The sequence below is a fragment of the Synchiropus splendidus genome, chromosome 13, assembly GCF_027744825.2.
Source record: "Synchiropus splendidus isolate RoL2022-P1 chromosome 13, RoL_Sspl_1.0, whole genome shotgun sequence".
Taxonomy (NCBI): Eukaryota; Metazoa; Chordata; class Actinopteri; order Syngnathiformes; family Callionymidae; genus Synchiropus; species Synchiropus splendidus.
This window is the reverse complement of record NC_071346.1, coordinates 10260686-10285834: the sequence shown is the minus strand read 5'-3', so window position 1 is coordinate 10285834 and position 25149 is coordinate 10260686. Positions and strand designations below refer to the sequence as shown.

The following is a 25149-nucleotide window of genomic DNA, read 5'->3' as shown; positions in this document are numbered from 1 at the left end:
TAATATACATAATTTAAAGAAAATTCTATGCTAACTATTTATGCTCTGATGGTATTTTATTTTGGAATTACTAAAGACGGCGGACCATTTTAAATCAAATATTGAACAAAAATCATTGAATATCTTCCGTATTTTATTTTTTAAATAAAAGTAATACCTCCTCTGAAGTCGATTGAAAAAAAAACAGTTGGGATTTCAATTCATATTAAATGCACTGCGTCATTGAAGCTAACCCTGTAATTGCCAGACAGAGTGCTTGTCCTCGCCTTGGAGGATCCTTTGAACAAATAGATCTGTCTGCTTTCCTGTAAAGCTTCTATTCAGCGACACAGAAGACGGATGCGAGTGTGCAGAGGCTGCAGGATGAGTCCAGCGCCACCTCATTTGCAGTGCTTCATCTGAACTGTGCGCTTGACTCTGTGACAAAAGTCAATAAATCATGGAGGATTTCTGCAGTTGTTCCTGGGTGCTACCTGCCGTACCTGTGGTTGCCATGGAAACGTTCACCAAGGCGGAGGCTGTTTTGCTCTCACCTTTGAGCCCTGTTAAACAACAGAGCGCTCTCTTGTGAATAAACCGCAATCTCACCCTTCCACTCCGTCCCGTCTGCACCGAGTCCAACTGTCGTCTGAAGGCAAACAAAGACCTTGGTTCCAGTAGGTTTGAGTCGGCATGTTCTTCAATAAAACTTCTCCAAAGCACTCGTTCAGCATCCCTGTCAACATCAACCTGCAGGGGGCGCGTCAGAGGCAGACACGGTAAGAGCTCAGGCTCCTTCACTTTCAGATTGTTTTGTTTATTCCCATAGAATGTGCAGCAGAAAAGAGAATGTTAGATTCAGCGACCTTCATGTGTTGATCTTTGAGAGGCGCAGGGAGCTTCTTCACACCGCCGCGGCTCTGGACTCGCAGCGGGGCAGAGGGGAGGAAGGCCAGCAGAGGGCAAGGACGCAGACGCCAGAGTCCAGCACTGGGGAGGACCGAGCCATCCTCCTGGGCTTCAGCATGATGGCCTTCTCCGTGCTCATGTTCTCGGTGGTGGCCATCACCATGGTCAAGCCTCACGTCAACAGGTAAATAAGCAGAGCTGAATATCAATGTGAATATTTATGGCACATTTGGTCGCTCATGCGCACCGTTCCATCACTCAGAGTTTAAAGGTGAAGGAGGCAGATTTCAAATGTTATATTCATGACGGGTACTTCTATATTTTGATGTGTTTACGGGAGCACCTGCCATAAATTGTGCTTACCTGGACATTTTGCTATTTTGAAATGCTATTGAGAAACAGGAAATGCTTTTCATTTGCTGCTGGTTACCATGGAATGTCAAAGTTAATTGGATATGAATCAGATAACATTTGGAAATGCTCACTTAGAAGTGTTTTGTTTTTATTTCTGGTGAAGGCTGACTGACTCAACCCATGTTTCCAGAGTGACCAACAACCTTAGTTGCATATGACTGCAGTTACACTTCACTGCTCCGGGGGATGATGGAGAGAGGGAGGGATGGGAGGAAAGAAAGATGGCAGAAACAATGGAAGGAGGAAGGGCAGGCAGGATGGGAGGCTTGAAATAAAGATGAAATCAAGGAAGGAAAGAAAGTCACGAACAAAGAAGTGGAGGAGGTTTGAAAGAAAGGATGGAGAAAGAAATAAAGGAAGGGGGAGACCAGGAAAGAGTGGTGATGGTTGCAAGGCAGGAAAGAAGGAAGGATTGAAGGGAAGATGGGAGGAAGGAAGAAAGAAAGGAAGGAAGAATGGAAGGAAGTAAAGAAGGAAGATTTGAAAAAAACAAGGAAGGAAGGGAGGAAGGAAGGGTGGAAGAAAGGAAGGAAGATGTGAAATGTAAGGACGGGGAAGGGTTGAAGGAAGCAAGGATGAGAGAAGGAAGAATGGAAGGAAGTAAAGAAGGAAGGAGAAAAGAACAAGGAATGCGTGAAGGAAGGAAGGAGGGAGGCAGGAAGGAAGGTAGGTAGGTAGGAAGGAAGGAATGAAAGAAGGAAGGAAGGAAGGATTGAAGGGAAGATGGGAGGAAGGAAGAAAGAAGGGAAGTAAAGAAGGAAGATTTGAAAAAAACAAGGAAGGAAGGGAGGAAGGAAGGGTGGAAGAAAGGAAGGAAGATGTGAAATGTAAGGAGGGGAAGGCTTGAAGGAACCAAGGATGAGAGAAGGAAGAATGGAAGGAAGTAAAGAAGGAAGGAGTAAAGAACAAGGAATGCGTGAAGGAAGGAAGGAGGGAGGCAGGAAGGAAGGTAGGTAGGTAGAAAGGAAGGAATGAAAGAAGGAAGGAAGGAAGGAAGGAAGGATTGAAGGGAAGATGGGAGGAAGGAAGAAAGAAAGGAAGTATGAAAGAAAGGAAGGAAGAATGGAAGGAAGTAAAGAAGGAAGATTTGAAAAAAAACAAGGAAGGAAGGGAGGAAGGAAGGGTGGAAGAAAGGAAGGAAGATGTGAAATGTAAGGAGGGGGAAGGCTTGAAGGAAGCAAGGATGAGAGAATGAAGAATGGAAGGAAGTAAAGAAGGAAGGAGTAAAGAACAAGGAATGTGTGACGGAAGGAAGGAAGAAATATGTCAAATGTAAGGAAGGCTTGAAGTAAGCAAGGATGAGAGAAGGAAGCAAGGAAGAATGGAAGGCAGTAAAGAAGGAAGGAGTAAAGAACAAGGAATGTGTGAAGGAAGGAAGGGAGGAAGGATAAGAGAAGGAAGCAAGGATAAGAAGATTTGAAAGAAGAACAAGGAAGGAAGGAAGGAAGGAAAGAAGGAAGGACAAAAATTATAGTGAAAACACAGGGGGAAAAAAGAGGGTAGAAATGAAGATTTGCGAAAGAATAAGGAACGCTTGAAGGAAGGAATGAGGAAAGGAAAGAGGAAAGGATAAGAAGATTTGAAAGAAGAACAAGGAAGGAAGGAAGGCAGGACAAAAATTATAGTGAAAACACAGGGAAAGAATAAGGAACGCTTGAAGGAAGGAATGAGGAAAGAAGGAAGGAAGGGCGGAAGGAAGAAAGGAAGATGTGACAAAATAAGGAAGGAAGGCTTGAAGGAAGGAAGGATGGAGGGAATGCAGAAAGGATGGAAGGAAGTAAAGAAGGAAGATTTGACAAATGAATAAGGAACACAAAGAAACAAGGAGGGAAGGATGGATGCAGGAAGGAAGGAAGGTAGGACAAATGACAGTGGCTGCAAAGGGCGGGAATGAAAAAAGGATGGAGATCAGGAGGAGGGAAGAAAGGAACAGGATAGGAGAAAGACTATATGGCAGCCAAGAATGAAGGCTTGAGCAAAGGAAGAAAAGAGGTCAAAATCAAAAAGGTAGGAAGGATGGAAAGAAGGGGATTGTGGCAAGAGAAACAAGAGGAAGAGACAGGAGGAAGCAGAGGCACGAGGAAGGAAACCAGGTGAGGGGGAGGAATGATAGTAGGGAGACAGAAAATGAAATATCCTCTAAGAGGGTCTGATGAAGTCTGAATGTGGTGTGGAACGCTCCTCCAGTGCTCCAGGTATGAAAGCGCCGGAACAAAGAAATAGTGTGGTTTGCACTTTAGTACTGTTAAATCTAAATGATGGGATCATATTGTTCTGGGGAGAATCGTCGCTCATAATCACAGCCTTCATGTTTATAGTCTGGCTGACTTTCAAAGCACCGTGCGTAACAGGAATATGAATCTCAAACGCCTCAGATAGATCAAGTTTCCCTGGAAATGAAAGAAGCCTGAGGGTTCTGAGCCTCTTCCACCTGAGCGGAGCTCTCTCATCATCCTCCACATGATCTTGTTCTTGTCTCCCAGCAGGTGGGAAAAGGTCAGCGGCTGTGTCTTACTGTCCACCGAGGTCCAGGATGAGGAGGTGGACTGCCGGGGGGTGAGCAAAGTGCCTTGCCTCAGGGCCACAGTCAATCTCACCGCCTCCGGTCAGACGGCTCTGCTGCATTTTGACGAAGAGGCTCTGGTTCTGGCGGCCGAGGTGAGAAAGTATGGAGGTCTGCTGCGGGTCACATGACACGTGTTGAGACTGGCCGCTGCTGTGTGAATCACTGTGAGGCACTAACCAGAGTCGGGATCAGGAGGGGACGTGGCCTCTTCTCTTCCCTTCAGATACTTATACTGGTAGTATTTTTTGATGTTTCCAGTCATCATTGACAAACTGAGGTGTCTCTTTATCGCAAACACAAATGACTGAACCTCATAGTTGATAGATTAGCATGCAGTTTTATGAGTCACTCCTCATTGATGCTGCCACCTTTTGCTTTCAACACAAGTTCCGCTCCTAAAAAAACACAATCTTTGAGACAAGAAGTCGATCATTACCCTAAGATGAAGTGAAGAAAGGAAATGTGTGGTGAATGCATCAATAAAGATGAAGCATTAAGGTGAAGAAAGAATAGAAGAATGGAGAGACAAACAGGACAAACGGAAGGACAGCAGGGAAGAAAGAGGAAGAGGGAGCAGAAGGAAGGAAGGGAGGATGGGAGGAATAGCTAATGGAACAATTGGAAAGAGAAAAGGGAAGTAAGAAATTGAGAAAGGTCAGAAAGAAAGAAAAAGAAAGTAGAAAGAAAGGTAAAATGAAGCATGAGAGGTATGAATGAATGACAGAACTGGAGGATAAGGGGAGGAAAGGATGAGTACCATGATGGAAGAGAGAAGAAGATGGAAGGAACAGTAGGAATGACATAAGTATGGAGAGCATGAATCGATAGAAGGATGGAAGGGTGACATTAAGAACAAATAGAAGAAGAAAGGAAGAATATAAGACACTGAACAAAAGGAAGGATGAATGAAAAAAGGAGCTCACAGCAGCTGCTCCCTCAATAGGTGAATAAGTAGATGCTTCATGAATAGAAGCAGCCAGATGGCGCTAAGCTTGTGCGACACATGTAAAAGGTTAACGTAATGTAAAGGCAACACTTCCTCCTCCAGTGTTTCTACGTGCCCAAGTGCCGAATGAGTCCCGAGGACCTTCAACAGGAGGTGTTGAAAGTAAAGAGCAGCCTGGACGCTCATCTGGGCAGCTCCTGCTCCTGCTTCCTGGACCTCACCAGGCCCCCCGGCCACGTCATCTTAAACAGGAACCACCCCCTGAGGAGGAGCCTGCGGGCCCTGCTGTGGCCCTCTCTGATGCTGGGTGGCGGGGCGCTGCTGGTGGGCCTGGTCAAGCTGACCCAGTGCCTGGCTCACCTGTCCTCGCAGGTATCCAGCCGGCCGTCTGGGGGGCTGGTTTCACAGTACAAGCAAGGAAAGTTCTACAGACTCGTGCGGTGGTCCAGTGCACAGACATGAGCGCTTCTGAACCATGAGAGGACTGAGTATCCACCAGAGATACTGGTCACAGGAGAGGTACTTCTACTGACTTACTCTGCTGTAGCTTTTATCCTGGAAAATAAATGCTTAGCGTAAGGCAGCTACACCTCCTGTGGGAGGAAACCTGCCGACCGAGAGGAAGCGAGTGACAGCACAAAGACAATACACACTCCAAACAGAAGGAACTGTAACCACTGGCAACAAGCTTCTTAGAATCCCAGGATTCAACATTGGGCCTGACAGTGTCTGTCCTACTTCCAAACAGTGAGCGTGTCGGAAATCATGTCCTCCATAGTCAATAAAAGTCCCCCAAAATCTGAAGTACGACTTTGTTGGGGAAATGTTTTTTATTTACCAGTACATTAAATGAAGGCTTACAGTTCAATATCAGACATGAGAATGATTAAAACAAGTATGTGAAGACGTCCTTATGATATATATTTATAGAAGTATTTACAGATGGATAGGTAACTAACATGGATTGGTTTAAAAACATGCAGGGTAGCTTCTTCCTCTTTGTGCTTAGACTCCCACAAACTGATAACAAGTCCTTCATCCCACCTCTGCTTTACTCATTCATATCATTTCAACAACTGGAAGCTGTCTACTAGGTTTGCATGAGGGTGGTTAGCCATGGTTCCTCCTTTTTTCCTCTTTTTTGTCTTTTTTTTTTTGGTTAGCAGTATGCTCATATTTAAAAATACAAAAATATATTACCTCTGTAGTTATTCAAGGATAGAATTTGCACATGTAGTAGCGGTATTTTTGTTACCTTCATTGTGACTTTGTTGTAACTCACGCGCACACACACAAGTAACAAGGTGATTTCTATACATGAAATTCAAGTAAACAACATCAGGTCAAAGTACAAAGTAAAATATTCCAGGACCTCATGCATAATGCAGTGTGAGGAAAAAAAACAACAAAAAACAAACAGCCATGACAAGAACAAGGAAAGTAGCATTGTTAGTGTATATGGGTTGAGTTAAAACCGTTTAAATGGGTCCGGCCCACTGTTCTGCATCCTGCACAGAAGCGTCTCGACAAGCTCCGTCTCCGTCGCCATCCCACACGCACGCACACGCATACAAAGACAACACAGACGCGGCACTTGAAGTGTCCAGGAAACCTCCCCGTGTGTCATTTGGTAGTGCTGGAACTGACCTCTTATGTGCGCCTGTGCAGCGAGCGGCTCTGCATAGACGTCTCTTTCACACGTAAGGGGCGACAATCGGAGGAAAACCAACGCGTGGGTGTCACAGCAAAGTACGAAAAGTCCTCCACAAAACAAAAGTCGAGCCATCCATCATTTGGAGAGGCAGCGCCGCTCGCCTCCTGTCCCTTTTGTATTGAAAGAGTTAGAGCAGCATTGTAGTTTCTCTTTCATGCATGCCTGCGCAGAGTTCACGCTCAGAGAGCAGGACCTCGTGTTTTCTGACATCAACTTGCTGTTCAGTTGAGATCACGACTTGCATAGAGTTAACAGAAAACGGGGAACACCGCGCTGGGGATCCTTCCTCTTCAAGCAAGATGGATTTATGTGGCGTTCTAAAGCAGGACGTCTGAAGTTCGGGAGTCGTTTGTGCCTCTGCGTCTGACATAGATAATACTGATAGACAAAACAAAAAAAAGGAAATACTGCAGAGATCAGTGCTGTGGATACATGAGACGTGGAATAACTTTTTTTTTTTCCTTTCTCTCTTTTCAATAAGACTGGTGAGTGGAAGGCTTACACATCCAGTACTTTGGCTCAGTAGAGATACTCAAAAAAGGAAGGAATATGTGCACCTTATGCATACGAGACCATGGAGATACTGCTGTACAAAAACGTCCACGCTGGGATGCATCTTCTGTTCGCTACGAGTGAGTCATTAGTTCTCAGGAAACAAGCAAAACATATATAAAAAAGTAGTAAATGCTAAGTAAGTGTTTCGATATTTCTTCCGCCAGACTTCTCAGGTCTTCATCATCTTCTTCTTTCTCTTCGTGACTACATTCGTTAGGTAGTAAAACATATTCTGATTTTAAAAAGCCAGACAGGATGGTTCACCACGAACGTAACCTAAACGCTGATGGCTGTAGTTGTCGATGAGAATAAAGTGTCTTGGTTTGAGGGAGGAAAGGCCATAAAAGGTCCTCATGAAGATCACAAGTCAACTTGGAATTGGTTCAAAATGTAGCGCTTCAGACACTTGCTGGGTTTCAAGTTCCTCCTGGGCTCGTGGCAGCACCGTGGTTCCACCCCGCGCCGGCCGAGTTTGAGTCACATGCTGGACTTGTGGAGACCAGATCTTTTCATCCCTGGAAGCAGCTCCTCCTAATTCATGGCATGCTGGCGGATGGTGTGGAAGATCCAGTCCATTTTGGTGGTCCAGCCGCCATGGTGAGCGTCGTTCATCTGCTTCATGAAGTAGTCCAGGGCTTCCTGCTCCGTCTTGTCCAACGCCAGGGTTTTGCGAATGTAAGCGATGTCGTCGAAGGTCTGCAGCTCCGGCATCCCCGAGCCCAGCATCATGGAGAAGAGGTTGATGAAGAGGTTGGCGTGCTGCCGGATCGCGAGGTAAGCTTTGTAGCACATCTCTTGGAACCTGCAAGACAGTGGAGCGTGGCAAGGCTCAGGACGAACCTAAACATGCAGATGGTGTGAAGTACTGAAAGGAGAATGAACAGCAACTCACCTCTCAAACTCCCTTGTTTTGGTGCACTCCTGTGTTCCTTTGCTAATCACTATCAAGAAGTCTTGTGTGAGAACGAACGGCACTCGCTCCCTCTTGTAGCCAAACTTCTTCTTTTTGTGATCCAGAAAATGGCCGAAATCTATATGGAACAGCTGCGACGACAGAAACAACGCACTTAGCAGTCGCAATAACAGATTTCAAAGGCGGCTCTGAAAGTCACCTGTCCATCGTCTTTGACCATGATGTTGCTGTTGTGTCGATCGCCGATGCCCAGGATGAAGGTGGCTACACAGTAGCCTGCGCAGGAGCGGGTGAACAGGTCGATGGCTTGGTCGTACCTGGACAGTGAGGCGTTTTGAGTTCAAGAGCTCGACTGATGACTCGGCGGAAATCCTCACTCACATCTCTCCTTTGTTCTTATCCTTCAGCCACTGATGCAGTGTGTGGCTGTTGAACTGCAGCGCCCCCTTCAGGCCACCTTTACATTGAATCTGCATGATGGTGTGCGAGTTCCTGACAACCTCGATCAAGCCGACACAGTCGCCGATGGATAGGCAGCCGTAAGGAAGCATCCTGGAAAATCAAATTTAAGCGGAAGTTCAAGTGTCAACTGTGATCCATGCAGCCGCTGCTAAAAGAAATGGTGGGGATTTAATGACCCAAGAGGGTGAGTTGGGTTCGCAGCTCATCAGCATTCAGCTGCGAGACGTGGAGCATGAAAGCCATGCAGGCCTTGTAGCGGCATCATCACTGTCACCATGAAGTGAGGAGCGTACCTGAGATCAAGGCCCTGGTTCTGCCAGATGTTCTCCATTATCCTAATGATCTGCAGTGTCAGCATGTCCTGCCTCAGATCTGCAGAGGAGCAAAGAGACACAGACCTGGTTAACAGTGGGCTGAATATCAGCTGCTCTTTGATCAAACTCAAATTACAGTTTCAAAGCAGTTTTGTCATGGTATTGCAGTCAGATTTGCAATTGGACAGAGACGTGCGACTCCAGTGATGGGTTTTTTTTAGTTGGATTTTAAGATCCAGAGAATATTGTGACTCGGTACAAGCACATAAATGTGCACCGCAGCTGGATGACAAAACAAAAAAGGGAGCAAGAAGGTACCGTCTCCATTTTTGAAGATGATTTCGTTGTTCTGGAACAGGAGCTCCGACATCATATCCGGGTTTTCCCAGTTGAGCCAGAGCGGTCGCTTGGCTGATGACATCATTCGACATTCCTCCAGGCTGAAGCAGACCAAGGAGGACAGAAGGGATCAGAACGCTCACAAGATCAGAAGTCATGTGCAGCTAACAACGTCAACAATCACGAGGAGCACAACAGTTCATCGTGGTATTGACATTTAAAATAAAGAGCCTATACTTCAGAGATGAAAGGAAGACGGAAGTAAAAGGGCTTGCTAAATAATATGTAGTGAACAACTAGTACCGAAGGTTTCCCAGCTGATGTGCAGGATTGAGCGGGGAGGTGAAGCTCTGCAGCGCATCCATGTAGTCGGGTCTTCTCATCTGCTCCACCAAAAATTTCATCTGGACCTTCAGAGGGAAATTCAAAACATTGTTAGATCAAAACATAAATGTAACAGCATATTAAGCTGTGTGGCGTAGTCACCTAAAAAAAAACATCTACTATGAACAGCTGCCAGCAGTCGACTCACCTTCTGCGCCTCATCCTTCTTCTCCTGCTTGAGGAGTTCAGTGAGATTGATGAGTTTCTCCATAGCCTCCACCTGTCTGCTCAAGTGCTTCAGGTACATTCCACAAGCACGACAGTATGATTCCAGGAGAAGGCCGAACCTCTGGCTGACCGTCTTGTTGTGCATCTCTGACCTGCAACACGGCGGCGTTTGTCAAGCAGTTATTCATGAATAAAGGTCAACAAAACAATGCAGGAATGTTGACATTTGATGTTGACATTTGAAATTACTCCACTGGGAGAGGCGGACCAGACAAGATGAAGACAACGGTGTTTATTTCAATATTGAGATAATTGGTCTTTTATTATCGGGATGACTCACTAGAATCTCAAAAGTGTCACCAACACACCTCTGGAACAATACATAAATATGCGGTGTGAAAAGATCATACGTCGTCTACAAAGTTGGTTCAAAAGCTTCTAGCTGAAGGTTCTTCTAGGTGAAGCAAGTTTAAAGAATAAGGGACAAGTGGAAATCAGTTTGCCTCAAACGGGTTTTGAAACTGACACTACGCAAACAGTAGTGTGGAGGCGTCAATACCTGCTGGTAAAAGACTGAGTAAGTCCCAGTATTCACCAAAGCGCTTTATGTTTTGTACTGCTGGCCCTCCTTAAGAAAGCTTTACATTGCATTTACATTGTGTTGCCAACCGTCTCTGAGCTCAGACACTGCATCCTCTCACAATCGTCTCTTCCACAACAATGTGGTTTGGATAAAAATAAGTGATTCATTTACATGCTCTTCTTCCAGTGACAAATCCCTCATTATTTGTGGATATTGGAGCAACTTCCACAGCACCGTAGAGCACACCGGTGTTTGACACCTCCAGTGATGTCACAAGATGGCGGCAACGATTGACCCACTTGTGAGAACCTTGCCAAAATTACAGTTATGTATGGTAGTATATGTAAATTAAATTCTATAGATTTTTTTTAAATACATGGAGTATTGTATTGTCTACTAATGTATTGGTCGATTGGTAACCCACTAATCCTGGTGTCACATTAAACTGTCCTGGAATGGACATGCATTACATCATAAACCCAACAGCCACAAATGACGATACTCCTCATCTGCACATAGCTCTTCCTTAGGTAACCAAACAAGCCGCTGCGCACACTTCACTGGAGCTAGTTACACAAACATTGTGGTTCTGTACACATCCTGTTTTAGTTTCCAGTAATCCAAAACTGAAATTACACCATGTCACTTGTTTACCGCGAGAAAACTGTATGGGTTTTCAACAAGGTAAAAATGTCGAATTTCCCCACAGTTATAGTTTACTCACTTCAAATGCCAAAAGAAGAAGTGTCCTATCCTCTGATTGGTCAGAGCCTTCTTCAGCAGGAAACGTGCAAGAGGGTTATCAAGGTATTGCTCATACTTCAGAACCTGGGTATTTGGCAAAATACGGAACAAAATAAACATCAATATGGATAACAAACTGTATAAAGAAAAACAAAATGACTGCCAGTCACCTGAACCAGCTGAATGAGGTACTGGGAGAGTTTGTCGTCAGTGAGAAATTTCTCAAGGCACTTCACGGCAAAGTTTCTTATCATAGGATCAGGGAAGTTGCAGTCAAGCAATTCCATGGCTTGTTCTGGCCTGATAGCGGGCCAGTCCTTCAGAAGGCAATACATCTAGTAGGAAGGAATAAACAAGATTCACATGTGATATGAACGCTGCAGTAGTACGGCAGGCGGGTGTCTGTTTCCTCACATCAAAGCCGGATGAATATAAACCAAGTCAGCCGAGGTAACCGGAGCTCACCTGTGCAACCTCATCCTTGGAGTTCCATTTCACTGCGAGAAGGATCTTAGGAAGGATTTCCGGCATATTGACGCAATAATGTCTACAAAAAGGAGGCAGTGGAGCTTTTATTATTACGTTCTCTAGTTTGACAGATGATTTATATAGCATCTGACATTACCTGTGCCTCCATAGAAAGTCTTTCTCCTGCTCAGTGATTTCAGAAAGTGGGTCTCTGTTACACACCTGACGTAGCTGCTCATTGTCGCTTTCTGTGAAGGGGTTGCCTTGTGCCACTCTGTTACTCTGTTGTCAGAAAAATACACATCATGAAGCTTGCACAAAATGATAGGCCAAACACTAACACCATTGTTGTCCATTTTTCCTCTTCGACTCATCAATCATAAAGCATTGTTACACACAATACAGTAAACAAAGTATGAGGGTTTTTGCTGCCGATCACTGATACAGATCACATGGATCGACAATGAATTTGTAAAGAAAATGATGAAGACCTTTTGTGTACATAATGTGAAAACATGAACCATTAAATCATTTTAATTCAAACACCTTTTAAAATACTTCTTCACGAAGGTAAAAAATAAGGAAAAAATGGTGCAGAATGCAGCAACTATTCAGTCAAAAGGACAACTGAAAAACATTTAATTTGATGTGAGACGGCGCTGTATGGTGAGTCTCTCGAGACTTTGCTGAGTCTGTGAAATATTTACATACTGGCCGCTCGTAGCGGGATTCAGATACAGAGAGCACCGCATTTATGAAAGTTTCCACTCGACGTTCTTAAACGTTTCAGATTCTGGACGTACGCTGCACCTGACTCCAAAGCGGCGACGGATCCAGTTGTTTCCGTCTCCGCATAAACAACACCTGAAAAAGGCTGCTCATCTAACTGGGTGAAATTAATGATTTTTTTTTATCATTCCGAATGTCACGCTCCAACCGGCGGGCGTTGCTAAGCGTCAGCTATGCTAACAGCCTGCTGCTGAGGAACCAGCAGTCTCACTTTCATGAGCCCGGAAAACTCTCCGTGCTCCGTCAAGTGCTGGTGCTTTACATGCCGTGTTTAATTTGAAGGCGCTTCCCTACACAGCATTTTCCCGTGCATGTTCTGCAGGATGCAAACTTTACATGACAGATTGAAAGAATCTTCACGACAGACATGCCGCTGCTTTACGGCTGCTGCTAAGTGAGCAGCGAGTAGGGAGGAGCGGACGCATCACAACCAGCAGGGCTTCATCAGAGCGCTGGCTGTCACACGTGATCAGTTGTTGTGATCGGCAGTGACAGGTAATGAGGTCACGCTGAGACATAAGCGAAGCAAGTTTAAAGAATAAGGGACAAGTGGAAATCAGTTTGCCTCAAACGGGTTTTGAAACTGACACTATGCAAACAGTCGTGTGGAAGTCCCAGTATTCACCCAAGCGCTTTGTTTTGTACTGCTGGCCCTCCTTAAGAAAGCTTTACATTACATTTACATTGCATTTGCATTGTGTTGCTGACCGTCTGAGCTCAGAGACTGCATCCTCTCACAATAGTTGGAGTCGTCGCTTCCACGACATTGGAGCATGCCTCGTGTTTATATGGGATCCGATGAGGTGGTGATGGTGGTAGGGAAAAGGAGCTCGACGTTTTGTATGCGCAAGAAAAGACTGGGATTAATTTGCTATGGTAATACGTTTCTAAATTTAAAACACGAATACTTGAAAGCTGTTGGTACACAAAAGGGCTAGCCTCGTGACAACGTACAGAATCTGTTGGATTTATCTAAGAACACTCCAATGAGGATCTAACTAGGTGTTATTTGCCCTCAGCTAACAAACCGTGGCAAAACCACAACCTCGTATTGCCAATGGGAACATGCTAATATATTTTTAATGACACATCAAATAAAGATTAACACATGACTAAGATGGAACCAAAGTTTGAAAACTTACCAAACCGGTGTGACAGTAATTAAATCCAAGTTCTCTTGATATATTCCAGTTGGCGTGGTCCTCAATGGTAGTCATGTCAGGGAACTTGACAGGGCAACTAAAATGGTCAAACTCCAGTTCCAGACATGGAGTTTCCTAAAATTGAGACCATGGAGTCAAGGTCATAATTGGGCTGTAATTAATGACAAGGTGCCTTCGCAAATTCTATTAATAAAAAAAGGATAAGAGGCTTAGCTGTTTTCATGACCATAATCCGACATGCAGTTCAAACTAGGTCATATAGTTCAAAACAACAGTGCGATGACATACAGTCGATGGCATGTATTTTGCATTCATAATTCACGAAACACACAAACCTTGTTAGGGTTGGAACCTGTAACACCAATAGGGTTAAGCAGGTCTTCCAGTCCATGTGGAACAGGCCAGAGGTTCAGAGCCATCTTCCCCGATACTAATGTGTGGGTGTAGTCAAACAAGTTAATGTTGCCCCAGGCGAGCGGACAATGCTCCTATATATGGAAATACATAGAATGATTCACGTTAATTTAGGGCTTTACGGGAGACATGTTTAGGATAGAAATTTCCAGCTTTTCAATACCAACCTCTTTGGCTCCTTTACGTCCTTTAACAGAACAAATAGAGAGGCATAGTCGGGCAGCTCGGGGGATCTCTGGAATGAACATGTCGTAGTTCAGCCACTCATTCCACCTGAAAAACAAACATTCAAATGGTCATTGGTCATGTTATGGATATGTAACATCAGACTCTGGGAGCATACCTGGGGTTTGAACAGGGAACTCGTTGGGTGTTAACATTGTCACACAACTGTTCACCACCATGATATATCCCTGTCCTGACGTAGATCTATAAAGGAAACAAGGTATGATGATTTTAAACATTGAAAACAAGTCAAAACCACACAAGTTAATAAATATTACCTTGTCTATGTCTCTTATGTTGACATTGACATAAGTGGCACACAGAACCCTGATCCTTAGTGTTCCACTGATGCTCCACAGAGACTTAGTGGCGGTTTCTCCATTCATGTAAGGTGTAGCTGTCGATATTCTCCTTGCGTAGGATGGCATCGTAAAGTTGTCGATCGGCAGCTGAGAATACAGGCTGTCTTTTGCCATTAGCATCAAGTTTGGCATGCGCCCCAGCATGATGCAGCTGCGCACATACTGTCAAACGGGAAAGACAGCAATTTTATATAACACAAGTGGCAGAATGGAATTAAGAATTAAATTGTTTTCAAATCATGACTGAAAAAAAAAACATAACTCAGTCGTACAAGTGCAACCACGAGGCATACAAAATTAACAGATTAAGATTACCTTGTACTGACTCAGCGGGTACTTTTCCAGAAGGTACTCATCACAGCCACACACTTTCAGTATGTACTTTCCTTGATACTCCTGCACGCACATCTTCAACTGCTCTTGGGAGAGCAACATGCTGCGAGTCTTTTTTCGAATTGCTTCAGCGATCACTTGCTCGGGCACATAGTCGTGATTTATCTTTAGTGTGTACTTCTGTTTGTCATTACTTGGCGACACAATCACCCATATGACCACAATTATTTGACCTGGGGAGCAATGAGAAAGAAGTCATACAAGTTAAAAAAAAAGGGACTAGAAATGACACTCAAAATATTCTTACCTTTATCTAGTTTGTTATAGATGTGCCTGGGAAGTTCAGACTGTGACTCAACATTGGGAGGGTAGACGTACAAAGCTCGACTGTGGGGTCCGTTGCTATCCCTGAGGTCAACAGCCTCTTTGCAGACATTCAAAATGTTTCTCCTGAAGTCCTGTACCTCAGGATCTTTGACCAACTCAAATTCACATATGGGCATCCCAATAGCAAAACCTGTAAGAAAGCAGTAACAGTTTCTCCATTATATATTAACAGCCAAAATTTCAACACGTCAAATCAAGATTCCATACCTATTTCTCTGTTGAGGATTTTCTCCTCTCTGTTGCCAACAGGCTCAATGACCTTGAGGAAAGCCTGAAAAAGTCTCAGGTCACACAACCTCCTGGTCTCATCATAAAACTCCTCCCGCTCCGCCTCCTGGGTGACGCTCACAAAGATGTAGGAGCTCTCTTCTTGCAGCAGGTGATAAAGAGGGTACTTCCTAGCCTCTTTGAAAAGCTCATGCTTGACTGTGATGAGCGTGGCCTCCCTAAGGCACTCCAGAGTGAGAATCATGCCATTTGGCAAAAGGCAGTCCACGAGGATGCTGGGGGGCATCAAGTGCATCCCCCATAGTTCTCCTGAGGATGGCCTGGGAGGCATTGTTGTGCCAGGAGCTCAGCTCCTCTCAGAGTCGGTTTGTAATTAGATGAACAATGACAAGCAACTGAGGGAGAAGAAAACAAGACAATTAAATGAGAATCACTGACCTCAGACAAATAAGGTGCCAAATGCTGGCTGCACATTAATGGATTCAAGGATGGGGACAAGCAGATTCAATTTCATACGATGAACATGTTAAAATGGCAATGTAAGCAAGCATTTAAATATAATGTGGCAAAACGGTAAACACTCAACACTAAACAATTATATAGTTTATTAAAGCCTGGTATCGTATTTGTTTACAGCGCAAGTTTTGAGACCTGACACCACCATATTCACAGGCAGGAAAATGATCTTTTGTCGATGCGTGATGATGTGTTCATCCTGTTTTCCCCCTGTTACTATGGCCACTTTATAAAGGGAAACCGGCACAGAGCTTATGGTATACAAAACAATCTAAGTGATAAGTCAGCTCCGAAAACGACAAAATATTTCAATAGGTTAACTGCAATATGACAAGATAAGGAAAATAGCAGCTTAAAATACGATTTGGAAATTTAGTAAACACCAATAACCAAGTAATACAAAAGGAAAAAAAACCTCCAGGGATGACTAATGAAATTGCCATGTAAACAAGGGCAGCAAACAGCGAGCAGGCACCAACTTATCAACATATTAGCCCGTGGCTAACCTCGCTAATGTTGGACTTCAATCGCGTATGCGAAATCGGTGGGTCTCGTTTGTGTTCCGGTGATGTTAGCGGGTTAACGCGTTGTCAGTAAACATGACATGCAAGTTGAAAAGCGACCAATGTCATCCACAACGTGAACCTATTGACACGCCAGGCTCGGTTTCGATTCTGAGTCAAGAATAAAAGTCATTGACAACGGTTGGAAAACACTGCGTTCGAGAATGATAAGACATGCCCTGTATATAAAGCCAGTGTAGGAAAAAAACAACCACAACACAAAGTACCTGTGTCAAAGCGCTGTCGCCAACTGGTTGGCCGCAAAGCTAAGCAGCACAATCATTAGCAGCGGCTAGCTGGGCAAATCCCATTCTGGAGGTCTCATATTAGTCCATCCAAATACTCGTATTGGAGGCCGAGTCCTCGAAGAAACCTGTGTGTGTTTTCAGGCGCTGTTGTTAGTGTGTAATAATGCCGCGAAGCTAGTGTCTTTCTTGACGTCCCTCATTGTGCCGCCCCGAAAATGAAGCTGGCTAGCTGAGAATTGCTAACACTGGTAGCAGGCTCGTCATGACGGCCCGCCCTCGACACGCGCACGCGCGCACCAACAGCTGGATAAGCCGCATGTCATGCGATAAAATCCGAATAAACACGATCTTCGCAGTCTCCGCCGAGGTTTGTAGAAAACTGTTTTTTTTTAAACTGTTGTTTGTATCGAAGCATCCTAAACGAAAGCTTATTACTTTCATTTTTTTGTGCTAATCATTTTTTTTTCTGAGTCATACATTTATTGGTTTGTTTGTTTGTTTTTTTTTGGTTTATTTATAAATCGTGCTGATGTTTAGTTTTTGGTTTGGTGCCATCCTTTTTTCTTCACTTCACCATCTTTTTTTCTTTGTATTTCCATAGTTAATGGAATGGAATCAATAGGAAAATGGTGGAAAAGATGATCTAGAAAACCAGGGAGAAACTCCCCACAAAATACAGGAGAAGATACCAGGAAAAAAATTGCTTTACCTGTTTGTGACACTTGAAGAAAACACTGTTAAGTCTGATGCACTTGTTTTCAGCAGGAAACAGTCTCACCCTCCAGATACCAATGGTGTGGCCGGTTTTGACACCACTGCTTTAGCTAAACAAATGCTGCTAGTTTCCCACCAGCCTCGACTGGAGTGAGAACTCGAGGTTTGGATGATTTTGGTATGATGGGGTGGAGTCATTAATAGCTAATAACTCACCCAAGACCAAATACATATTTACATTTCCACTCTGGAGTGGGAATCTCACAGCATTCTTCAGTCGATGATGAACTGCAGCAAGATCTGGATTTCAAACGTAAGCGATTTGAAACAATATTCTTATCGCATTCTTCACTCCGAAAAGACTTATTTTGCATTGCATAATATTAAACATGAGGTACTTTGAAGTAGGAATCTGCCCGCAGGCCAGCAAATTTAATATATAATACAATATTCGGCTTACTTGTCACTGTCGTCACAAGAGATTGAGCAGCAAGCATACGAAACAGGATAGTGTGGTTGGCTTCAGCATTACACACCCATGCTTGCACAAAGCAGCAGCTACGCAATGTTGTTGAAATGTCTTCACTTAAATAACACTGTTGACATGCCCACTGAATGCTTATCATGCAAGTTGTGACGCATTGAAAGCAGAAATGTGCTGATTATAGATTCAAATATTATAGTTTTCACTCAAAAAACTAATCAGAGAAAGAATTTTATTTACATTTATGAAATTATGGGCCACAAAGGACAGAGATAGATTCATCATTGTTGATTGTTTCATTCATGGACTTTCACAATGTGTTAAGAGCACTTAGTAAGTCACAGTTGTTCTACCTGTTGCATCATGGAACATTCACGACACTTATCGCAGTCACATTTTGGATACATCAGCTGCCGCAAATGTCTCAGCCAAAGGTCACAACAAGGTCATTGCTTTTGAACGCCTCTTTCAGTGGCACATGTCCATCACCGAACCACCGACTGGTCTTCCACAGCTGCCGTCCCTGTTCACCTCTTGATCTTCCCTACTTCTTCGCAGACTCTGGAGAGATACTGTGTGAGCTTCACCATCACGATGATAAGAGTACCACCGATGAGCATGCAGGATGGCCACATCAGCGATTGGAAGACGACGCCCTGGTCATACAGCCTGGTCAGTAGGACGGTCTCCTGCTGCTCGCTGGGGTCGTAAAAGCAGGGGACCTGCTGGTTCACCTTCAGGCGCTCGGCAATGACTGTGATCATAGTGTGCATAGCAGAGCTGTCTTTCTGGCACCTGGGTACATAGAAACACTGCAATGATAGGATTGATACTGAGGTTACCTGGCAGCCCATCACTTTTATTTTCCAAGAATATTCCATCCTGGCGCTCTACTTTTATAGAACTATGATCAAGCCAGCACCTGTCGTACACATTAACATTTGAACTGGCCCAGTCATTTCCAGTATGTTCTCTCTGGCTCTGTACTCACTTCAGTGCTGGCCTCATGGGTCTCTTCATTTTGAGACAAACGACTGACACGGCCTGTGTTGTTGACGCTCACATAAACCTGCAGACAGGGATATTTGGAGACCCTCCAACAGTCTGACCCACAGTTGTAGGAACAGTTCATGTCTGCAGTGACCGTGGAGTTGAGGATGACACAAACACCTTCCTCTGTCCACATACTGTGAAGCAAAGGGGAAAAAAGAGTTCATTCATGTCAGTTTGAAGGCAGCATATTGGTTTCACTTTAATCCTTGTGATTGACAGACCTGGCTCAACTGAACTGTATATCAGCGGTGAAAACAGTTTAAACTGATGTGAAATGTATCCCTAACTTCATTCTTTGATTTGTGATGCTGTAAAATGATTAGCATATCTGACCAGGAGCCAGCACCGTCACTATGTGTGTTTAATCTTTAACATTTTTCTTCCCATTAAGATTCATTTATTCTCACAAATTCATGCATGAATGAATACATGCCAAGCATACCACACCATTAAAACCATTTGTTGAGATGTGTAATTTTGTACCCCTCACATGGGGAATTCTGATATTCCTTATGAATAAAACATGTTTCAGAGAGAAATACAAAATACTATGATAATATCAGAGCCTCACCTTTCCGCATAGGAGCGCAGTATTGTGATCCCCAGGACGAAATACATCATTACTGAGGAGAGGATCATTCCAAGTCCAAGGAGAATTGCCCGATCTTCCCCAGGCTTCAAGGCTGTTACTGTCTTCTTCTTGTCCAATAAATCTACCTCACGGAATTTCTGATAAATAGATCTGTGTGGCGAGAGAGCAGATAAGAAGAGAGGATATCAGGATCTCACATGCTCACACATGAGACGCAGACCGAGGTTCATTTCACCTTCTTTCATTTCCGTTGCCTTGCCCTGATGTATTTTTGGTCCCTGCAACAAAGAACATCTTTCCTGATGATCCCCTTCCTCCTTTGCTCGCCGAGGTAGAACGAAGAGATTGCTGGAAAGCCCTGCAAAGAAGTACAAGTAGTTTTATTACCGTTTAAAGCACTAGAAAGAAGAACCCCATTACCTCTGCTGCATGGTTGCTTTAAAAATTTGCAAATGTGATACAAAGAAACTGTGTCCAAACATAACCATCCGCACAACAACATTCACGCTGTGTTATGATGTGAAGGGACAGGAAACACCCTAGATATAGTGGACTGGACTGGGTCACAGCCGCCAAGTAAACATCTCTTTTAAACACAAAGAAAGGCAGCAAAAAGTAAACAAGATGACAGATAGCCCCAAATAAAGGGTGTTAATGCGGACTAGGAGCTTGTGAAAAAGCGTTGCTGCTGGCTCATGGGCACTTCAGCTGTCAACACAAAGTCATTGCTGCTGATGCCACGTGAAGCCGCTTTCGTTTGTGTGATACGGTACAAAGTAGAATGGAAACAGACTTGTAAATAAGGCCATATTTTCTGGGAAATTTTAATGGTGCGTTGTAGAATATTTTATTATGTGATGCTGGTTTCGTGGGCTAAACATGCTAACATTTGTAAAACATGGTGCGTGGCCTACTGAAAATAAATGACAACTTTAATGCTGAAAAGGTCCACAGTGTGGCCATTTTGTACTAGCATCGTAACATTATCTTCGTTTTGGCCTTTTCTCTTCCTGTACCAGAAAGCAGTATCATTTTCCTCCCTAGTTCTACGTCATACAAGCCCTGCCCTCTAAAGAGCTTTGCTAATGGTTTGCCCCATCTCGTGCCTAAGAATTGACCGGGTGAACTGTTTGCGGGCAAGTAGTCATAGAACTGAAGTTACATTCAGGTTACAAATTTATTGTCAACGTCTTGCTACTGCTGTGTCAGAAGGTGTTCTCGTTCGTGCTTGTCACATATGGCAAGATAACCTTCAAGCACAGGTTGCTAACTGACAACAGTAGCCAAAACTCACAGACTAACTCGCTGTTGAATTCTCGAATGGAGGTGATATTTTAATGGTGGGCCAAATTTGACCTCCCATATGCTCTCGGTTTATTTGTTTTCAAGCGACCAGCAGTAGATTTTCTACCTGCAAAGTGATGTCCTCCCACCAAAAGTTGCAGTGTTTCCCAACAAGGGTAGATTATAAATGTCACCAGGTAATCACAAACTGTGCATACTTCAAGCTTGCAGGCCAACTCAGATGGCTTGTCAGGCCACGTTACGCCCACAGACCTCGGGTTTGACACAGGCATTAAAGCTTTTCTGAGCCAGAAAGAGACCATTTATTCTTACTATTATTTAATATTAATCTGAACATTTCATTCCAGTGGTTCATTTCTGCAGCACGAGCCTGTGTGAATGAGCAAGTGCACGTGAATTGAGACTTAAAAATAGCTCCACTTTACAGCCCATGACTCAACCCTTTTGAGGATGACTCGGAAGATGGGTGAATGAATGCTGGACGTGAGCAAAATAAGCAACCTGTCTTAATATTGTGTTGCAAAGGAGACGTTTACAAATTGCCGTGAGGGAATTAGTTTTAAAAACAAGTTCTTTTTAGATGAGTAATTTCCTCATTGTGTCACTTTCCCAGCTGCAAAGCCACAAGGGGGCTGAGGCAAGACATCCAAGGAAACAAAAGCCCTTTCTCAAACAGCCTTTGCTTCATACACATCATTGAGTTTGCATGTGTTCTGCCGGAATCCCAGTTTTATGCTGTGTGTTCTAAGGCAGCCAAAGAAGCATGAGTTCATTGTACTTGAACAATACCTTCCTAAATACCATGATATACCTGATACAGTGTTTTTTTTGTCATTGTTTTGTTTTGTTCTAAGATTGAGATGGTCATGTGGCCTCTTGCGTTACTGGTATTAAACATCATGGCACGAATCCTCCTCTCCTTTTTTGACCTTGAGGACCTACATAGATTTTTTAAAAATCATATTGTCTCATGATTCTTATAAGAAAGGGTTTTGTTGACTGTTAGAGTTGCTCACTATTTTCATCACCAGGAGTCTATCACAGTAGGTGAACAGAATACAGTAATTTGTGCCAGTAAAAACTACATGTCTAATAGTTATTTTCGCCGCATATTAAAAACCTACTGACTCTGCAGTGCCATCATATGAAGCGGTGGAGAGTGACAGTCCAAAGAGACGCTACAAGACCCTGTACGTGAAACTGCTTAGCCCAGCAGGAACACATCCGTCAGACTTGCCTATTATTTCCATTTCCTATTATCTGTTTAATGAAGTGGTGTATACTTAGCCTGGGGCACATACAATCAGACCACCTCACTCTGTACCCCTGATGGATGTATCTATTTCAGAACTCGAGTAAGAAGGCAGTAATAAAAAAAAAAAAAACGCAATATGTAAAAATGTCATTTTTAATTTAAATAAATAAGCTATAAATAGAGCAGTCGGAAACAGCTCACTTGTTTAGGTGGTAAAAGCTGAGCATCAATTACAGCAAAAATGATTTATTAGGTGTTTACTACCCCTGTGGAATCCATGACACTATCGACGTGCTTGGCTCAGTATATATTTTTGCCTTGTCCTTTTAGTGATTATTGCTTCCCTGCCAGGTGCTCTGTGCCTTAAAAAGTCACGACTTTCTTAACCAATGCATTTGTGTCATATTATAAGCCTCAAGTTGCTCTACAAAACTCAACATCAAATGTGGAATACCAAGCTCTTTTTTAGGATTAAACAGTAAAGTAGATGTTGCACTGGATAGAACAGTAACTGCTGTATGTAACCTACATTCTGTCAACATGCTCAAACATCCATCGCTCCATATGCATCCACATTACAACCGATTAGCCTGTGTGATTACGTTGAAATATCATTAATAGCCAGTACCAAGTTCCTACCTCTTGTACCTTGATAATCCCCGGCTTTGGGCTACAACTGTTACCAGTGACTCTCCTGCATGTTCTGGGCTTCTTGGGACAACAGCTGGTCCTCTCTCATTTAAACTCTTACACCAAGTGTACAGGATTCCTGTCATACCTGTGTGAGTAATATGAGTTCCCTGTACAGTGTCGAGTGGGTTCACACACAAGGAAACTCTATTGTGCATCCAAAATAAGTGCCTCTGAGGCGGGAGGGTTGCTGTGCTTGTGTCATGCCCCACAGTAGCTGTGAGCAGCATAGAGTGCATGAGCGGCTGCTTTGCCACAAGAGGTCTCTGTAACACCAGAAACGGCAGCGACAAAGGCGGGGTTCCTCGTTTTTTTTGTAAGTCATTTGCTGATCTTACAGTGACAATTCAGCATGTTTCAGCCCATAAAAAAATCCAATCAATAGTATATGGTGAGAAGCGAAACAAATCTAGCTGCAGGCATATTTTGTTACCACTGTTTCTGAGTTTTTTCTGGAGTGTTTTGGCTTGACATGACACATGGTCAAAGTATAAACATGTCTGGGGTACAAACAGGAAATTCGTTGTTTCTCCGTATCTGTGAGGGTGGACTGAGGGATTTTCCCAAGCAGACCCTAGTTTCTTAGTTGCTGATCTCCACTAGGTGCATTGGATTCCCTCCCTGGGCAGCCCTCTTTGTCTCAACACAATAATTAATGATACTCCATTCAATCTAGAGCACAGTACAGTTCTCAGATATAAAACCTCTTCTGTTTGAACGGTGCCGCTGCCTTCCTTTCGATTGCACCTTTGCTCTATTTATAGCCTTGGAAAAACAGCAGGCACACACTGCATACAGCAGATGCATGTGTAGACAGTTGGAAAAGAGTGAGAGAAAAAAACATGTACAGGACAGATGGAATACCATTCATTTCCACCCAAGGTTAGGTGAAGCCTAAACATAGCTACGAAGACACACAGACTGTCGACAAATACATTTGACACAGTTACAGCAGTGATGAAAGGCGATTCTGCTTCCTTTGTTTCTGTGAATCTTAAAATAGCTTGTGCTGAGTGGAGCCAAGATGCATTTTCACTTCTTTATCTGCAGTGTGTGCCTTGTGGCGTCTCAATAACTATGGATTCAGTCACATGTCAGAATTGGGAATGCTCTATACACATACATGAAAGGGTTAAAGAAAACAAACACACACAAAAAGGACACTTATTTGAAGTGTTTAAATATAAGCAAAAAGCCTGATGTTGTTATTGTGACTGTAGAGAACAGTTTATCAGTATCCAGATCAGTGTTGCCAATGAACCATCAAGGGCTCATAAATATATCTTGGAAGATTAGTTCCTGGCTGTTAAGGCTGACATTATTGGAAAAATATGGAGGCATAAAGGTCTATTTCATAAAAGGGGACAATCTCCAGGGTTGTGGACTTTTGTTTGTGTTTTCCCTGAGAATGTAATATGCACAACACTGTCAAAACTGCAATAAAGTAAATGTATTTTTTTAAAACATATGAATAGACATATTAGTAGAACGTAGGACAATAGGTGCAATATATATATATATGTGTGTGTGTGTGTGTGTGTGTGTGTGTGTGTGTGTGTCAGTATTTATCTGAAATTTATTTATTTTGGACATATAGTTTTTGTTTTTGGAAACCGGAGGCCTCTGACCGAAATTTCGTTGCCATAATACAGTGATATGTTTTTGTGCAATGACAATGAAGAAAGTCTAAGTCTAATGTGATCAAATAGTGAAGATGGTTTGAGTTTCTCCTTCCTAACTAATTTTTGTGACGATCGATCCACGTAAAACACCAGTAATAAACCGATAATACAGTATAATAATTTCGGAGGTTTCGACTGAATTATGTTCAAATATATACGTTAGGAATTGGTATTTTGCCATTAAAATGAGGTACCGAATGTACGTATGCGATCGAAAGATCCGCGAATCACATTTATTTAAATAGATATTTAAAAATAAAAGGCGGACAGCGTTGACGTCAGCTTGTTGTTGACTCTTCCAGTCTGAATGGTCGCGCGGACGATGGGGGTGGAGCGTCAATAATCCATGGCTACTGGTGACCAGGCAAGCGAAAATGAGCGTTAATGGGGGATGGGCGGCGGTTTTGTTATGACAGGGGACAAACTCATCCGGCTCGCAGTTTCCTCCTTTTTGGGTCCTATTTTTGGTGCAACAAGCAAGTGTTTATCGCTCGTAATGTAAACATTGCAACCGGAATAGAGGCAAGTCGCTAGATTAAGTACGTTTATGATGTGTTTATACCTTACTTCGTTGTACATAAGAAATATCGCACCTGGGACACACACCTTGTCCACCATTTATATATGAAAGACGCAGATTCGCGATACATTAGAAGACAACGTGTATTTAAGATCGTTTTCGGTGGCG

The 25149-nt window shown here is 43.4% G+C and overlaps 3 protein-coding genes across 3 annotated transcripts; 1 reads left to right on the top strand and 2 right to left on the bottom strand.

The window, feature by feature from the left end:
- The first annotated feature begins 672 nt into the window (after nucleotides 1-672).
- kcnmb3 (potassium calcium-activated channel subfamily M regulatory beta subunit 3) lies at nucleotides 673-5276 on the top strand. The gene is made up of 4 exons (XM_053883738.1): nucleotides 673-758; nucleotides 875-1072; nucleotides 3786-3960; nucleotides 4917-5276. Exons 1-4 carry the CDS (start codon nucleotides 673-675, stop codon nucleotides 5274-5276), a joined length of 819 nt encoding a protein of 272 aa, XP_053739713.1.
- Nucleotides 5277-5610: 334 nt separating this feature from the next.
- LOC128769704 (phosphatidylinositol 4,5-bisphosphate 3-kinase catalytic subunit alpha isoform) lies at nucleotides 5611-16963 on the bottom strand. The gene is made up of 21 exons (XM_053883645.1): nucleotides 16666-16963; nucleotides 15339-15754; nucleotides 15052-15261; nucleotides 14727-14977; nucleotides 14328-14573; nucleotides 14168-14253; nucleotides 13992-14097; nucleotides 13746-13898; nucleotides 13390-13524; nucleotides 11616-11740; nucleotides 11456-11537; nucleotides 11161-11325; nucleotides 10971-11074; nucleotides 9644-9815; nucleotides 9415-9521; nucleotides 9091-9212; nucleotides 8752-8830; nucleotides 8378-8548; nucleotides 8196-8313; nucleotides 7976-8127; nucleotides 5611-7885 (listed from the first exon to the last, which is right to left on the bottom strand). The coding sequence occupies exons 2-21, from the start codon at nucleotides 15688-15690 to the stop codon at nucleotides 7615-7617; spliced, it is 3207 nt and encodes a 1068-aa protein (XP_053739620.1). The 5' UTR covers nucleotides 15691-15754; nucleotides 16666-16963; the 3' UTR covers nucleotides 5611-7614.
- A 1448-nt stretch (nucleotides 16964-18411) lies between these two features.
- LOC128769705 (calcium-activated potassium channel subunit beta-2-like) lies at nucleotides 18412-20020 on the bottom strand. The gene is made up of 5 exons (XM_053883646.1): nucleotides 19950-20020; nucleotides 19765-19887; nucleotides 19509-19679; nucleotides 18876-19071; nucleotides 18412-18696 (listed from the first exon to the last, which is right to left on the bottom strand). The coding sequence occupies exons 1-5, from the start codon at nucleotides 20015-20017 to the stop codon at nucleotides 18412-18414; spliced, it is 843 nt and encodes a 280-aa protein (XP_053739621.1). The 5' UTR covers nucleotides 20018-20020.
- Between the last annotated feature and the right edge of the window lie 5129 nt (nucleotides 20021-25149).

Coding starts and splice junctions, on each gene's coding strand:
- LOC128769704 (XM_053883645.1), bottom strand. CDS start 15,690: ATGCCTCCCAGGCCATCCTCAGGAGAACTATGGGGGATGCACTTGATG. Junction 14,098..14,167: donor GTTCCCTGTTCAAACCCCAG/GTATGCTCCCAG, acceptor TTTGTTTTTCAG/GTGGAATGAGTGGCTGAACT. Junction 9,213..9,414: donor CATCAGCTGGGAAACCTTCG/GTACTAGTTGTT, acceptor GGTCTGCTTCAG/CCTGGAGGAATGTCGAATGA.
- LOC128769705 (XM_053883646.1), bottom strand. CDS start 20,017: ATGGTTATGTTTGGACACAGTTTCTTTGTATCACATTTGCAAATTTTT. Junction 19,072..19,508: donor CTGCGCTCCTATGCGGAAAG/GTGAGGCTCTGA, acceptor TTTGCTTCACAG/TATGTGGACAGAGGAAGGTG. Junction 18,697..18,875: donor CCCATGAGGCCAGCACTGAA/GTGAGTACAGAG, acceptor CTATCATTGCAG/TGTTTCTATGTACCCAGGTG.
- kcnmb3 (XM_053883738.1), top strand. CDS start 673: ATGTTCTTCAATAAAACTTCTCCAAAGCACTCGTTCAGCATCCCTGTC. Junction 1,073..3,785: donor GTCAAGCCTCACGTCAACAG/GTAAATAAGCAG, acceptor CTTGTCTCCCAG/CAGGTGGGAAAAGGTCAGCG. Junction 3,961..4,916: donor CTCTGGTTCTGGCGGCCGAG/GTGAGAAAGTAT, acceptor TTCCTCCTCCAG/TGTTTCTACGTGCCCAAGTG.